This window comes from Narcine bancroftii, chromosome 2 (assembly GCF_036971445.1).
Source record: "Narcine bancroftii isolate sNarBan1 chromosome 2, sNarBan1.hap1, whole genome shotgun sequence".
Taxonomy (NCBI): Eukaryota; Metazoa; Chordata; class Chondrichthyes; order Torpediniformes; family Narcinidae; genus Narcine; species Narcine bancroftii.
Window position 1 is genome coordinate 236,499,413 of NC_091470.1, and position 16,993 is coordinate 236,516,405.

General features: G+C 37.8%; 1 protein-coding gene across 4 annotated transcripts in view; it reads right to left on the reverse strand.

The window, feature by feature from the left end:
* Positions 1–16,993, reverse strand: part of csmd3b (CUB and Sushi multiple domains 3b) — a 927,060-nt gene that overhangs the window by 192,425 nt on the left and 717,642 nt on the right. For all 4 annotated transcript variants that reach the window (XM_069920534.1, XM_069920535.1, XM_069920537.1 and 1 more), the window contains 4 exons: positions 16,546–16,664; positions 15,251–15,320; positions 7,498–7,614; positions 6,838–7,047 (listed from right to left, as the gene is read on the reverse strand). In XM_069920534.1, the coding sequence (XP_069776635.1) occupies positions 6,838–7,047; positions 7,498–7,614; positions 15,251–15,320; positions 16,546–16,664 (516 nt within the window). The remainder of the gene's footprint in view (positions 1–6,837; positions 7,048–7,497; positions 7,615–15,250; positions 15,321–16,545; positions 16,665–16,993) is intronic.

Sequence of the window (16,993 nt, forward strand, 5' to 3'; positions counted from 1 at the left end):
AATAGTGTATGTTAGATCCTTTTTTTAAAGAAAAAAATGATATATATTTTTGATATCTTTTCTCCCTTCACCCAATGCAGTGGGTGCAGTGAAGTTTTATCTTGATATATATCCATATGTGATAGTGTATTTTCAGTTTTGATCCATTTTCTTCATTGTATTTTATACATTATAAAAACCAATAAAAAAGATTGAAAAATAAAATAATTTAAATTACTTTTATAATCATTGATTTGTTATGAAGGTAGAAGTGTTGACTAATAAAACACCAAATTTCATGACTTGTTCATGACAATAAATACTGATTCTAAATTTATCACTGATAATAATTTGTCTTGCTTTCCTTTTTATTGGCCAAACAGCATCTTTCTTAGAAATGGGTTTAGATTTTCCTTTTTTTTTAATCATAAAACTTAATACAATATAATCTGATTGATTAAAAGTGTAGAGTACCTTGGATGAAATGACATAATTTAAGTATAATGTATCTTTTTGAATTTTAACATGCACTCTGTAGTTTTGGATGTGAAATTTCAAAGTTAATAAAAATATTGAAAAATAAAATAATTATTTATATGAAATAGTTTTCAATGTTTACCACTGAACTCATCTTCAATAGTTTGATGAGTTCTTCACTTGAATTTCAGATGTCAGCTGTACTAGTGAACCATACAACTAGGTCACACTTAGCTGTTCTTAAGTTTTTTTTTCCCTCCATTTAATGTTTAGGTTTTTTTAAAAAATGTGACATGTTTCCCCTCTAGTTCAGAATTACACCAATTGACTGGACTTTTGTATCATATTTTCTTTCACCGATATCCTCTTGATTACTGTGTCAAGACGGCATGACCATAAAGGGAGCTTTTGGCGCAGTAGCCCTCATAAATCAAAGTATTGAGTACAGGAGTTAGAATGTTGTGTGAAGGTTGACTAAAAGAATGGTGAAGCCTAATTTGCCACACTCTGTGCAGATATGGTCACTTAGCCTCAAGTATAAAGATTGAAAGAGAGCAAAGAAAATTTACAAGGATGTTGTTGGGACTTCAGAGCAGAGTTGGGAGAAAAGGAGGAATAAGTTAGGACTCTGAGGAGTGCTGGAGAATGAGCGAAGATTTGGTAGAAGTATACAAAATTAGAAAGGTATAGAAAGGTTAAAGCAAGTAGGCTTTTTCCCCACTGAGGTTGGTGAGACAAGAACTAGAGAATATGAGTTAAAAGTGAAATGTTTCGGGGGAACAGTAGGGGGAAGTCAGAGGGTAATTAGAATGTGGAGCAAACTGCCAATAGAAGTGGTGGATGTGGGTTCGATTTCAACATTTAAGATAAATTTGTTCAGGTATGTGGATAGGAGAGGTTATGGTGCGGGTTCAGGTTGATGGGACTATACTTTTCCAAGGGCTAAATACTCTGAAGGTCCTGTTACTTTGCTGTTGTGTTCTATGGTTCTCTGACTCTATCATCTCAGAGAAGATCTCTGTCTTGTGCTGCTTGATTGTTGATGGATATGAACATAGCAACTTAAGATATTTCACAAACATAAACAATTTTGATAAACAGATAGCATTGGAAATCAAGCATTGAAACAGGATGTGGAATGAGACTACATCCAGTCTACTTGCTGAAGAATTCATGCTGAAATAGTATTCACAACCTCAAAAAATATGATTTCAACCCACAGCACTAACTGAATTATTACTGCAGGGTCCAACTCTGTACCATTAATACAAACTAAAAGTTACCATCAAGAACTAAATTCATTTGCATCTCTTACAGAAAAAGGCACTTTATAGCTACATTTAATTGTGGAATTCATATCATAGAGGTAGGCAGCATGTGGAAAGACAAATCTGCATGTGAGGGGCAGCAGGTGTACAGGTTTTTCACTTTGGCTTTGGAGGACTTCATGAAAGGAGGTAGAAAAAGGAATCACACAATTTTTTCTGATCTACAAGTTCCAAATGATGCCTACAAGAACTTCATTTTGCTTTCAGTTTGTCCCAGTAACCTTATCCTTGTGTTTTTCTCCTTTCTGATGACCAGAAGATCCCTCCAAGCCAGTTATGATGGAGGAACCTGAACTGAGCCTTGCAGCCACCAGCTTGAACACTGAAATTTTCTGTCCTTGTGATACCAATAGAGAGACAGGATCTGCGTTCAGTTGTGGTGACCAGATGCAAGGGCAGGGGAAAGGCTGCCCAGTTTCCAGCTGTCTGAAGAACAACCACAGTGAACATATAGGATTCAGATGAAGATTTCATTGCAGCTGACTGCAAAATGATTGGAATATTCAATAAAATTCTCAGTGCATTGGAAGGGCGAAAGTCTGAAATTTTATTAGCATGGTGGATTCCAGTTCACCTTTGCACAAGGCTTTGTATGATAATTGGAGCCAATGACAGCAATGTGGATATTATCATAAATTAATTGTCATCACTTGCAGACATAATTATTGTGAAGAGCTCAACAGCTAAAGTCCTAATCACACCATCAAAGCTACGAAGAATAAGAATTACAGAGCTCTGCCTGTACATTCTGTTACTAGCACAAGTCTCTGTAAGAGTGTTTAAAGATATGATGATGTCACAATTCTTCAGCGTTATTTGCCACACAGGTTATAAGGACTGAATGTGGCAACGGGAGAGGCAGAAGCACAGGGGGAAATGGTGAAAGTTACATGAATGTGTAAAGTCACGGCAAATACAATTTAATTGGGGAAAATGTGAGGGCATCCACTTCGAGAGAAGTAGTAAAAAAATATGAAGCATTTTAAATATAGTGTTGGATTGAAAATTGTTGGTGCTCTGAGGTGTAGGTGTATCCTGGTACACTGGAGTAACACACAAAATACTGGAGGAACACAAAGGGTCAGGCAGCATTCATGGAGGGCAATAGACAGTCAATGTTTTACTCTGTAGCCCTTCATCAAGAATCAGGAATTTCTGTGGATGAAAGTATGCTGAGATGATCAGCAGCAGGCCAAAGGCAATATGGAGGCTTTGGAGGATAATAATAATTTGAGATTTAATTTAAAAATTTCTCCATCCATGTAATCATAGCCAAATGTAAAATATAATAGTCAAATATTAATATTGAGTTCATTATACATGATTCTATAAAAACCCAACCCCCTCCCTTTAACAAACCCCAAAGTGAAAGGAAAGAATTAAGAAAAAGAGAGAAAGGAAAAACAAGAATAGAAACCTGGTTGCCACCCCTCAACACATGGCTCTGACCATTTGTAGCTTTTCATACTTCCAAGGAGGTTAATGAGGTTCTGAAGTTTAGGTAAAACATATATAAATTAATTCCTGCAATTAACCAATACGGGTGCCAAATTTGCAAAGCTACATCATATTTATTTCACAGATTATAAGTAATCTTCTCAAGAGGAACACAGCTCTGCATTTCTGCATTCCATCACTCCAGGCCTAAATGGCTGTCCAATTTCCATATTATTGCTGCATATTTTCTTCTTACTGCGAACACAATCTATACAAATTATTTTTGATATCTAGATAATTTCAATTTTGGGTCTATCCCTTCAATAAAAATAACATTGGTTTTGTGGGAATTTGATTCCTGTAACCTGTGCTAAAAAAAAAATGCCAAACCTATCCAAAAGGATCTCAATTTTGGGGAAGGACAAATGGAATGTTAAAAGAAAGTACCTATCTCGTATTCTTTGAAATCATAGTGTGATTGGTTTTTCTGCGACTGTCCATAAAGGAAGGAGTTTGGAACATTGTATCCTTGCTTTTGAAATTCATCATAAGTACATAACAAATAGAAGCAGAAGTAGGTCTTCTGGCCTGTCAGGCCTGCTCCACCATACAAAGAGATCATGACTGATCAATGAGATAGGCTCTTTGTCACCTCCATGTCTTTTTCCCATATCCCTTAATTACCCCACTATGTAAAAAATCTATCCAACCTTGTCTTAAATATATTTACTGAAGGTCATCTTACCCCACCACTTACAGATTCACAGTTACTGGCAAGGGCTACATCTACTCTTTTGCCAAATTTTTGAGAACTGTTTTGCAACATACTGCAGGACCTCTTCATAACTGCCCAAACACTGGAAGTGTTCCTCCAGACAATCATATCAATAGAGATGGGTTTCAGTGAAGGTTGAGACACACCTAATAAGAACTACAGCATGATGATTTCAGCGAGGAGTTAGCTGTCTGGTGGTCAGAGGATGGCTCCAGTCTTCAAATTATGGAGGGCATTTTGTGAAATATAACAAGGTGAAAGAGCCATAATTTAATCACTGGATGAGCACAGATCATCATTTGATCATTGGAGTTCAATATTTTGCTCTTGCAGCTCATCTCATGATTCACCTCAGGTCCCCTCAGGACACTGTGAGTGCAGTAAATGGCTCCCTGCATCACCATGAAGCCTGCAATTATGGCATTTCAATGTGTTCTTCCTGTCTGAAGCCTCTATTGCAACGATATTTGCCATTCATGCAGGAGAGAACCCAATTTTATCTTCATAAAGCAGTGGAGTAGTGCAAAAGGAGACGGAGAGGCACTGACAACATCACTATCGATACCACAGGCAACTTAATTCTGCTCTGTTCTGAAGATGAAACATTTAAAATTTGTATCTCCAAAAAGAAGCAACCTTTTTAAGTATTACTTGATTTGAGGATGAGAGGAATACTTCCTGGTAATCATCAAGGTAAGACCCCATCAAGTCAAGTCAACTTTATTCATCATTCATACCATACTTGCATGCTAGGATGAGATCACGTTACTCCAGGACATTGGAGCATATTTACATAGATATAAGATAGGAAATCAGTTAACACATTAAAACATTAAGATGTATACACTGAAAGTCCATGGCACATTGTCCTGGGAGTTCAGGAGCCTGATGGTTTTGGCGAAAAAGCTGTTTCCCTCTCTGAACATAAGGGCTCGAGTGCTTTGGTACCTCTTGCCAGACGGCAGAAGGGAGAACAGTTTACATTGGATGTGTGGAGTCTTTCACAATATTTATTGCTTTCTGCCTGCATTGAGTGTTGAGATGCCTTCCATGCTAGGAAGAGGTTCCCCAATGGTCTTTTCTGCTGTCTTCACTATCCTCTGTAGGGTCTTGTGGTCTGAGGTGGTACAGCTTTCAAACCAGGCAGCAATACAGTTGCACAGGATGCTCTCAATACATCCTCTGTAGAATGTAATGTTTCAACAGGTGGCACTACTTTGTATACCCACACCTCAACTTCTCCAGGATACTGCAGACCAAAGGGAGCAACCCCACAAATGCACAGCTCTGGGAACAATTGGGCTTAGATACTATTAAGAAGTCAGGACATCTTTGTACCTACTGATACACCACTCCCATATAACAGCTTGGAGATCAGAAACTATGACAAGTTCCCCAAAGTCAAATCATTCTTCTTTGAAATGAAATGTCTTTCAAAATAATTAGAAAATCCAAGTACTCCATTACCCATTTTAAAAGTGGAGCTATAGCTGGAGCTATAGGAATTTTATGAATTTTGGTGGCACTAATCTCTGAGTTGCATTGTTGAGCCCCAGTTTGACCAATATCACATTAATTAATTTCATGATCTGTCTGCTCAACATAGTTACAAACAGGAGAGAGAGTCACATACAATCCCAATGCAATGCCAGTGATAGGAACCAGGGTTTGACTCTGTGCTGTCCGTAAGATGTTTGTACATTCTCCCCACACCTGCATGGATTTCCCCGGGGGCTCCAGTTTCCTCCCCTGTTCAAAACGTACATGGGGCGGATGGAGGTTAATTGAGCAGAATGGACTCATGGTCTGAAATGGAGGCTGTGTTATATGTTTAAATTTAAATTAAAATTTTAATTTAAAATTGTGTGCACAAGCATAAATGTGATCTGGATTGGCAGCAACATATGTATGCAAATAATGCTTTGGCATGGTCATTTAATCACTGTTCAGTAAACTTTAGAAACCTGCCCATTTTTATAGCAGATCAAACCAAATCATTTCCTCTTATTACTGTATCCTGAACAGTGTTTTAGATACATGAAAAGTAAAAACTTCCCACAATACATCATCCCATCGGGTTGAACAATTAATTTTTCCTTTGTTTACTCAGAATACATGGGGGAAAAAAAATCTGACAGGCTAATTGAAAAAATAGCTTTGTTCTTCTCTTCCTTCATCACTTGACAGATTTTCTTGCCAGAGGATTTATCATCAGTCAACCAATTGCCTGGCAACTGCTTTCTGTCTCACAGGATTTCATTGTTCTCCATCACAATGTGGTCACTTCTTTGGATGGCAAATATACATTTGAACAGGAAAGTTACTGCTTTATGAATCAGTGTTTTCAATGGAAACATTTTTATGCAACAATTACAAAGGCTCGGTGTGATTTCAAAGGGCCCACAGTCCACTCTAAGGGTTCACTTTAAGTTATTTGTTTAAGTTTCAATCTGTGCATAACTAGCAGTGGCGCTTAAAGAGCTGCATGAATTGAGGTTTTAGCTGTACCACTGCTCCCTACTTTACTGAATGAAACATAATGGCCTGATATCTTCAAGTGACCTGTGAGACAATTGTGTTTACCAGTTGCCTGCTCACTCAACTCACTCTTGCTTTGAAAAATGTAATTAAAAAAAGCAGGATCCTAATCCAACATCTCCCTCTATTATCATTAGGTTTGAATGTTTCATCCTGATTAACACTATTCCGAATTTGGTTCAGCTCCTTCACCAAATGCAGTACCAACTGCTTCCACATAAAGTGCACTATATGAACTGGAATAATGTGTTATCCACCCAATTTACAGGCACATGCTCACTGTTTGCATCTGCTGAGACCTACCTTGATACATGCTGCGGAAACCTTGTTTGTTTTGGGAGTAATCACTGTGAAAGTAAATGGTGGTTTCATGGGTCGTACTGAAGAGAGGTGCTGGAACCTGTGGACCGCTAAATCGACCAATTACTGCCCCAGTTGCCGCAGACCCACTCCTCACTTCCATGTAATCGTGGATTGTCTCCGTGGAAAAATTGACAAATTGCAAGTGAACACCTAAGAATTGGAAACAAAATAAAGAGGCCATTGAAATAAATATAATTCTTAAAACATACATGCAAAGAATATTTCTGTTATGACAGCGTCAAGGATGGTGGCCACATAAGTTACATTTTAAATTTAAATTTAGACATACAGCATGCTAACAGGTCCAAATACCTGTGACGCCCAAATACCACCATTAATCTTAATGGTGTACGTTATGAAGGGTGGGAAGAAATCAGAACACCCAAAGGAAAAACACACAGGCACAGAGAGAATGTACATACTCCTTACAGACAGCGTTGGATTCGAAACTGGGTCCCTGGCATTGTAACAGCACTGCACTCGCCGTGCCGATGTGCAGAAAAGACAATGCTGTCACTCAGATGAAAGAAAGATCATTTCAGCAAGAGGGACTGAACAAGTCAAAATCATGTGCAAATCGTTAAACTTCTCTTAACTTACCAAAGCCAATTGGTAGCGTGATTGACCATGTGCAATCTAAGCTGCTGGGGTAGTTACCAGGGAAACCAGGGCTCAGAATGACTCCACTGAAATCAGTCAAAGAACCACCGCACTGGGCTGCAAAAGAACAAGTTTAGACAGAAAGAAGTCAACATCATGAAAATAATAAATGAATACTCTCAACAATATATTTTCAGCTTTTAAACAATCACAAAATTGCCAACCCTATTTTCTTAGCACAAAACAGGAGGCAAATGGCTAATTTTTTGTCTCAGCATCAGTTTAGGATCATTTTAGATAAGTTGGTGGGTCCCCTCCAGAAATACAGCCAAATACAACATGACACATGCATGCAAGTGTGGTCCACTTTAAAGATGGATCAATTACTAGTTGCTCTGAGAGGAACATACTTCTAGTCATATGTTAGATGAAATACATCTGTATTCTTCTTGGGTGACAGAAACAACCTTAGCTAGATCTTGCTTCATGCTTTCTCCAAAAGAACCCTAAAACCTATATTTTCTATAGGATATAGCTCAACTCTTGATGGATTATAGACTTGTTCCCTGGATCAGGGATCGAAGTCAGTGCTGAACTACTGAAATGTACCTCCAGAGCTTTAACTCTAGAGATTTCAACTAAAATTACCTGTTTCATTCTAAAGTAAAACAACTAAAGGATCAACATTTTTTTTTCCAAACATTGAGGTGCAACTTTGCATCCACAAAATTATATATATAGTCACCACAATACTCAAGTTTTCCTGATTAATCTCAACCGTATTCTAAATAACTGCATTGTTACACATTATGCCCAGCATATCTGAGAATTCACCTTCTTGAAGTAATTGGGAGATGAGTCTGCACACAGGAGGGAGATTGAAAACTTGGCCTAAATGGTGCACCAGCAGTAACTTCGCACTCAATGTCACCAAAACTAAGGACCTCATTGTTGACCTCAGGAAGGGAAAACTAGATGTGTACGATCCAGTGATCATTGGGAGATCAGAGGTGGAGAGGGTGAGCAAATTCTTGGGAGTCACTATCTCGGAGGACCATTCCTGGACCCAACACATACACGGCATCATGAAGAAAGCACATCAGCACCACTACTTCCTCAGGAATTGGCGGAGGTTGGATATGACATCGGAAACCCTGGCAAATTTCTACAGATGTATGGTGGGGAGTGTGCTGAGCGGGTGCATCATGGTTTGTTATTTGGACAGCAACACTCTTGAATGCAAAGGTAGTGGACACAGCCCAGGACATCACAGGCAAAACCCTTCCCCACTGTCAGGAACATAAACAGGGAACACTGCCATTGGAGAGCAGCAGCAATCATCAAGGATCCAAACACAGAACATGATCAGTTCTCACTGCTGCCATCAGGAAAGAAGTATCGGTGCCATAAGACCCAAACCACCAAGTTCAGGAACTGCCGCTATGCCTCGATCATCAGACTCCTCAACAACAAACTCAATCATTTAACAACTTTTACTTTTGCATTTTATTGTTTGTTTTTTTTTCCTTTCTGTATTGGACAGCAGTTTACATCACTTTATTTACTTACACATGTACATTGTGTACAGTTTTTTTTACACTACCAAGAAGTGGTGATTCTGCCTCGCCCGCAGGAGAAAAGAATCTCAGGGTTGTTTGTGATGTCATGTATGTCCTATGACAATAAATCTGAAATCTAATTGAGCACAATTTCTCCCACTGTTCAGATATTAAGGAGGAATAATCCTGTTCCTTGAAATTTATCATTTGACTGCTGAAGATAAGAAAGTGCTATTTTGAAATCCAGGTCCTATGAATATAATTAAATCTTACAAAATAAATATAGCAACTAATGACAATGTATTTCTAATAATTATCATCTTATATTGCTTTAGAAACTCGTGAACTACTAAGCCCAGACATCAAAAAGCTCACTGATTATGAAAAACCATCTGTAGAAATATTCTGGGGGAAATGCTTGAAAGAAGTCTGCAGATTGAAGATTGAGATGTTCTATCATTTACATGATTTCATGAATAATTCATCATTAGTAACTAGAGCCAAAAAGCAGAGAGGCCCAATAGCAGCTTTAAATAAGGATTTATTACATTCAAAATTAGAATAATGGAACGAAAGAACAATGGATCTCAGATGTCACTTTGTTGAATATCCACTTTTATGAATCATGGTGGTTCAAAAAAATGGTTACAAGACAATATGATGTAAATATTTGATTTATTCCATATGTTTGCTTTCATAAGCGGCACGTGTTTTAGCTGTCCCCCATGTGTCTCAATGATTTGGGGAATTGGGTTACTGAAGGTCTCGGACCCTGAAGGTTCCTGATCACTTTAGGATTTGGAACCAGGGACTGTGGAGGGTGATTCAGATGCTTTGCCTGGGTACACAACTGGACCAGACAAGAAGCTTTACAGCATCAGAGGTTAGGGGGGCCAAAGGAGGCAACCATATCTGAGGTAGTGATCCACAGACAATCAATGTCTCTGAAGGGACCATCCTCCATTTTCTCTTTCTAATTTTGATATTGGGACTACCCAGAAGAGGGCAAGTGATGCCTGATTGTGTGCCTTCACAGAGCAAACATATGAAAACGCATGACTATAAAGATTCCTTTATATTTTGATTCATTATATTACTGCTACGAAATGAGTCTGGGACCACCAAAATATTCTTTTGGACTATTGAAATTTCACTTTATTTTCTTGCATCATCTGCAACTGTGAATACTTACCTGTATTTTTATTTTTATTTTTGTCTGTCTTGACATGTAATGGAAATATAATTTACACTATTGTAGTTAATATATCTGTGTGGCCGCAGGAAGTAAGAATGTTGGTGTATCTGTACATTGAGTTTGACAATAAATTCTCATCCACTGTCATCAAGCACACAGAATAACACATTTGATCTACCATGCAAAATGGTGTCATGTTTGAACATGGCACTGAGGAAAGCCAAATAAACTTATTCACTGCAAGGTACATATAGGCAGGGATTTAAAGTTATCAAGCAATAAAGAAGGCAAGAGTTCCAAGTTAAAATCTAATGCATGGGATACAGACATGTTAGAGATACTACAGTAGCCATGCATTGCACAAGTATTAATCAAAATATTAAAATGTTTTATGGATGAGAAAAAAATTGCACATAACAAGAATTTTCCATGAAGGAGATATTTTCAGAGAAAAAAAAACACAAAGAACAAATCTATGCTGTTGAGAAACACTGAAAACAATCCAAAATTGGTCTTATGTCAGATTTATGTTTTCGATATCAATGGAAGAAAGCAGAAATGCAGGAGAAAAATATACTTAAATTGCCTGTACATCAAAGTGGCCATTATCATGGCAGCAGATTGCTTAACTTAGGATAAAGATTACAAGAAAGACGAAAATTTATTCAAATAGAGTAATGAAAACTTCACTAGATTTAATACATTACCACTAATCAACCAATGTTTACAAAAAAATAAATTAGGTTAGGAAATTGAAGCCAAGGTGGAGGGTCTCCCAAAGGGCCTCAGGAACTGAAGGCTTCTTGACTATGTTGGAGGTTTGGATCTGGATCTCAGGTTGTCAAGATGTGGCTGCAGAGGCTGGATGCAAGTCTACAGACACACAGTAACCCTGAAGGGACTCTTCTTGGCTTCCCTTTCTCTTGCACTCTAAGGGGCACCAGGCCGAAGGCAATGTTGTGTAATATTACATGTTCTGTGTGATTACATGACAATAAAAGGAATATTGAATCTTGAATTTCAAAATCACAATTGGAAGTGTTTGCAGCAAATTCCATGACACCAATAAGGGCATTTTAGTTTAGGCTACACGTATATCCAGGGGCAATCACGTGAAGCTCAACTTGTCCCATAACTCTCAAAGAACCAGGAGGATTAAGATGTTGAATGCATGAATGCATGAAAATCAAAGAGTGATCAAGAAAAGACAAGCCACAATGATTGACAAGGCTGTAACAAATATTGCACTGCGTAAAGCAAACAAAATTGTTTGTGCATTGATTTCTAGGTAATATTCTTAATATTAACAATAATAAGGATGAGGTTTTGCCATCCCTCTCTTCATATAATTGATATCAGGCTAAATCTGCCATATGTCTATGCTCAGATAAACATGGATAAGGAAATTCAGTAATATTTCATTATTCATGTGCACACATGGAGACCTGAATTTTCAGACATGACGACATGGTGTGATGTCATCAGCAGAGATCCGTGAGGCTACCATTGACAAGAAACTGTGAGGTCTGTGCAATGATGATGACCATAAGCATCGAGCAAAACAAAGATGTTTGATTATTAGAAGTGGTTAAGCAGCTACCCAAACACAATATAAAGTTCAGAAAGCAAGCGTGCATGGGTACAAAAAAAAACTTTATCTGGGTTCAAAAGTGAATTCAAATAAATTCAGCCAATCAAAGAAAATTTAGAAACTGATGAAAAAGGAGGAAATCTTTCAAATATTTAAGTGAAGACTTTTTTCCAGAGTTAGAAAAGGTCTATGAGACTATTCCAAAAGTACAAATTGATAATTGTAAGAAAACAAATGAATAATCTCCTAGGACTCATTGATAACTGCTCAAAATTATTTGAAGTGCCATATGTTGAGACTGATCTCACAACAGAATATACTTTTTATCTAATTCTTCATGCCATTGCTTACCAGAAGAGTTTGTCTCAGCTAATAATTCCCAGTTTTGATCATTTCCATTTGAGCATGTCATGCAACAAAATGACCAATTTCATTATATTATCCAAGATCAATTGCCAAAGTTAGATGAAACATCAGTTATAAATACTGTGCCCAACTGTATGACAATGCTACATTTAACAATGGGTTATATGCCTCTTCAAGACAGCTCAAAACACAATCTTGCAAGAACAGTGAAAGAAAAATAGTTGATATAGAAGCAAAATTGTGATTCCTGCATGGAGATACTCATTTTAAACAATGAGATAGTGTTTGCTTACCTATAATATTCAAAAATATGACACTGGGAATATAATGGGACTGTTGCAGAGAGAGCTTCAGGAGTCAATATTAAGAAGATGTATGAAATACTTAATTCCTCTGAGTGATGTACAAAGGAATATCAAAGAGTTATGTGATCAAACATGTGGACCAGATGTTAATTCAGTGGAGGCAAGATTCTGTTAAATTGAATCAATAATTGAATCAACAACAAACATGCAGGCTCATTTGGGAAGATCAGAGGTTCAGGAAACCTGGAGAGTCACCAAATGGAGAGTCACCAAATGCTGTGAATTCATAATCCTTCCTGGGAAAGAAGATGGTGCATTGGAACACATGCCCAGCACTGCTGGAGAGATTGAATAAGCAGGGTGCACAGGGCAGTAAAGCTGTCAACTTACCCTTGGAATCAAAATTTATCCCTAAGTTTATAAACTTGCATGAAGATTGAAGAGATGAGATTTTTGAAAGGAAAGTGGCTTTTGATGGATTATTCGATGTGCTGAATATCTTTCTGGAGTTCCTTGATTCTTCCAAAGGTTAATTGAGGTTTTGAGGGAATTAAAACAAATGATCAATTCCAGGCCCTCAACACCGGAGACATTTGGTGCATTCATAATGGATCAAAAAGAAAAATTGCAAATGTTGAGAAAGAAGTCATCAATGCATGCACAACTCTGGCAATTTTGAGAAATTCTAGGAATAATGAAAGATTTTGGAGGAAGTATTTTAATCAGGTTAACATGGGGCCAAATTATGTTGGTTTTGCTGGTGTGTCCACTTGTAACTCTTGGTCTTCAGCCATTTATATGGAACAATAGAAAGTTAAAGAGGAAAGTAAGCCACTTCTTGCGTAATTTTGCCGAGGTTTGATTTGCTGAATTAGTTAAGTTAGTAATCTGGTCAGAATTTCTTCTTTTACTTGCATGCTTCAATGTTAATATCTGATTGCCAGATCACTTACAGGGTCCATAGCAAATTCCTAATTCCAAAAGTGTTCATTTTCAGGGATATTTCATGGGGGGTGCCTCCAGACTACTTGACTAGCCTGATCATGCCATTGGACCACAGAGTGCATTGTGCCAGTCATATAGTCCTTGTCCAATGATTGTAGACAGCATTTGAAGCCAAGTCGAGCATCATCTCACTTTATATATAACTGGTGGCGACCATTTAGAAAGATTGTTTGCTTTATAAACATTGAAATAGCACTTCAATAACTGAGCAGTTCAGCAGTGAAGTTGCTCATTCGTTTTCCTGGCTTTAGCCAATAATTATACAAAAAACTTTACTGATCCCTGTTCTCTGTGAAAATAAGCCGATTCCCCTTGTTGACAGTCTCCAGTCAATCAAAGAGAAAATTCTTGTTTAAATGTCACTCAGGTTAAAAATGCAGGCATGTGATTTAAAATTTAAAATTTAGAGATACAGCATGGTGACAGTCCCGTCCCGCCCAAGGCCCCGCGATGCCCAGATCGACCCATGTAACCAATGAACCCACCAGCCTGTACTTCTTTGAAATTGGGTGGAGACTGGAGCACCCATGGAGAACGCACGGAGGCACGGGGAGAACGTACCAACTCCTTACAGACACTGGCAGATTTGAACCTGGGTCACTGGTGCTGTGAGGGGCCAAGGGTGCTGAAGGCTTCCTGAATGTGTTGTAGGTTTGGATCTGGAGCTCGATTTGCCAGTCGTTTGGACTGAAGTCCGTGTGACTGCAGGAACTCAGTGATTCAGAAGGGACTCTCTTTTTCTCTGCTCTTACGGCAGACTAAATGGAAATTTGTGTAATATTACTCCTGTTTTATTACACGACAATAAAAGGAACTCTATAGCATTGTGCTAACACCTACACTGTCCGTGCATTGTGTGATGAATCAACATTGAATTTTATATTTGCATACCAGCAGGCAGCAATGATATAATCACAGTGCAATGCAAGATGGATAATTGAACTCGCTCATTCATGAATATGGCATCAGCATTGTATTCACAAACCACACCTATCTGAGTGAACACTAGACCATCCTTTCCTGCTAAAGCAATCGAAATGTTTCACAACTCCAAAGAGATGGTGGTAGTACATTCCTGACCCTGCCGATTGAAATAAAACAAACTAAATTTATACCGTTAAGTATCTTAGCTGCCCCTTTTGAAAATTTTCTGGCCTTTCATTTAGTTATGGCTCAGGTTATGAACCTCTGCTGGGACAAACATAAAAAAAGCTTTGTTTATTAGAATGACAACCATCTTCTGTTAGGTAGAGCTGGGTGAATAAAGGATGGGAGAAGAAATGAATGAAAGGTTAACACTAGAATGGACATTGGGCCATGTATGATGTTGCCAACTATTTATACAGTAAATCAGTGCAGGTCCAGGTGCAGCAGGAACAGGGGCAGCAAAAGAACTTGAATTTCACAATATTTCATTTTGTGAGTCCAACATTTTGGACAGGAAATATTCACACTTGATTAAATGCCTATTTCCAAATAAACCATTCTATTTTCCTTTAAATAATTCATGGCTTGATTTCAAATCCTCTGACTCAGGACAGCAACACCTCTCACATTTCACCTCAATTTTCATAATGACTTGTAGAAGCGACCTGATTTTCACTTCAACAAAAATCAAGCAAAATCACCTTTGAACTTAAAAGGTTCATGTGTGTGAGAGGACCATAAGGGCCAGTAAACAGGAATACATTAACAATCATCTGATTAACAGTTCCACAATTTGCAAACATACCTACACACATGGGGATAGGATAATTCCACCTTCGGACTGGTCCTGGCATACATGTAATATGGGAGTGCCCCTAAATAAAGCAATATATTTTATTTGAAGATCAATCAGTTATTTAAATAAAAACAAGGAAGTGATATGAAACTGTTCAGAATGGATTAGAAACATAACCATACTAGAGTCTACACAATGGCATACTTCATTATTGTAGGAGGGCATCATTTTAAATAAAATTAAAACTGCACTTGAATTTAACATTGGTATATGTTTCTTTTTAAAAATGGCTGAGAAATTCAAATGACATTTTGAAAGATAACTGAAACCTCAGAGCTTGGTGGAAAACTAAATTGGAACGGGGATGGGAGCAGGGAGGGAAGAAATGGGGTTTCAAATTCAAGTACATTATCATCTGGCTGCACATATACAACTAAACAAAACAACATTTCTTCAGATCATAGTGTACACACACAATACAGCTTTTCACACAGCACTAAATAATTATCTGCATAAATATTTAAAAATATAACATAATATAAATATTCACAAGTATTCTGGATAATTTACTCAGCTTCAATTATAAGAGACCCAATATTACAGGATACTGTTCTTCAGTCTGCGGGAAGAAGCTATTTCCCAGCCTGGTAGTCCTGATTTTGTAAGAGTGAGTTGGAGGTTTTGGAAAGGGATAGTAAATTGAGGGATTGTGGGTAGGACTCGCTGTCAGGAATTTGAGGTGATAATGGTAGAGGTGGCCTCTAATCATCAGCTGGGTGTGGGGGCATGTAGTAGACTCAAGGAGATTTTGATCATTGGTCAAATGAGGTTGCAGTCAGTCAGGTAGGTCAGCTGGGGCATTCAAACCAGGAAGCTGGGTTTGCTGAATGGCATCTCGAGTTCACTGACTGTGTTTCTCATATTGGGTAGATAGGAGTTGGGGATCCAAGGAGAGTTGGATAAGCAAAGGGAATCATGACAAAACAGCTCATTAAAATAAAAGATGGACATGCAGTTCTTTGAGTAGGTAGTTTCAATCCCACACCCCCTCCCTCCACTATCTCCCATAAATAAACAGGATTCCCAATGACAACAGGGTCCAGTCACTAATAAAAAAGTAGAATCAAGCTTATTAAAACAATCTTAGATAAAAATCAAGTGGTAATGAAACAACTGATATAATTTTATACTCTTCTAAAGCTTTAAAATATGACTTGTGTGTCCTTGAATCAAATGATCTGTGGCAATACATTAAAGTTTTGCAAAACAAGTAATGGTTGTTTGATATGATACCAATTTCTTACCTGCAGTGAGTATCCCAGATCACAGTGAAATGATATAACATCTCCAACCAAATATCTATCTCCATTCTTGATTCCATTGCTGGGAGTAAGTGGTTCTGGGCAGGAATCCAATCCTATTGCTGCATAACCATACGTCATTTTAGACACTGATATTTAAAATGCAACATTCTCATTAAAGAGTCATGAATATTAACAACTGATATTTTGTGAAACAACTCTTAAACCATCTTCTCTTCCACTCCCTGAGATAGATTTACTTGTTTGTTTTTACAGCTTGTCTTAAATAGTTATAGATGGCAGAACGCTAAACATCCCAATTTTTTTTGTTGTCATGGATTAAAGCCACAATGGTCAAGGTCGGCTATTCTCAACTTGGGGCCTATAGCCCCTCTGGGGCCACAGCACATTTAAGTAAAGGCTTTGATTATTTTCACCCATGGAACATAAA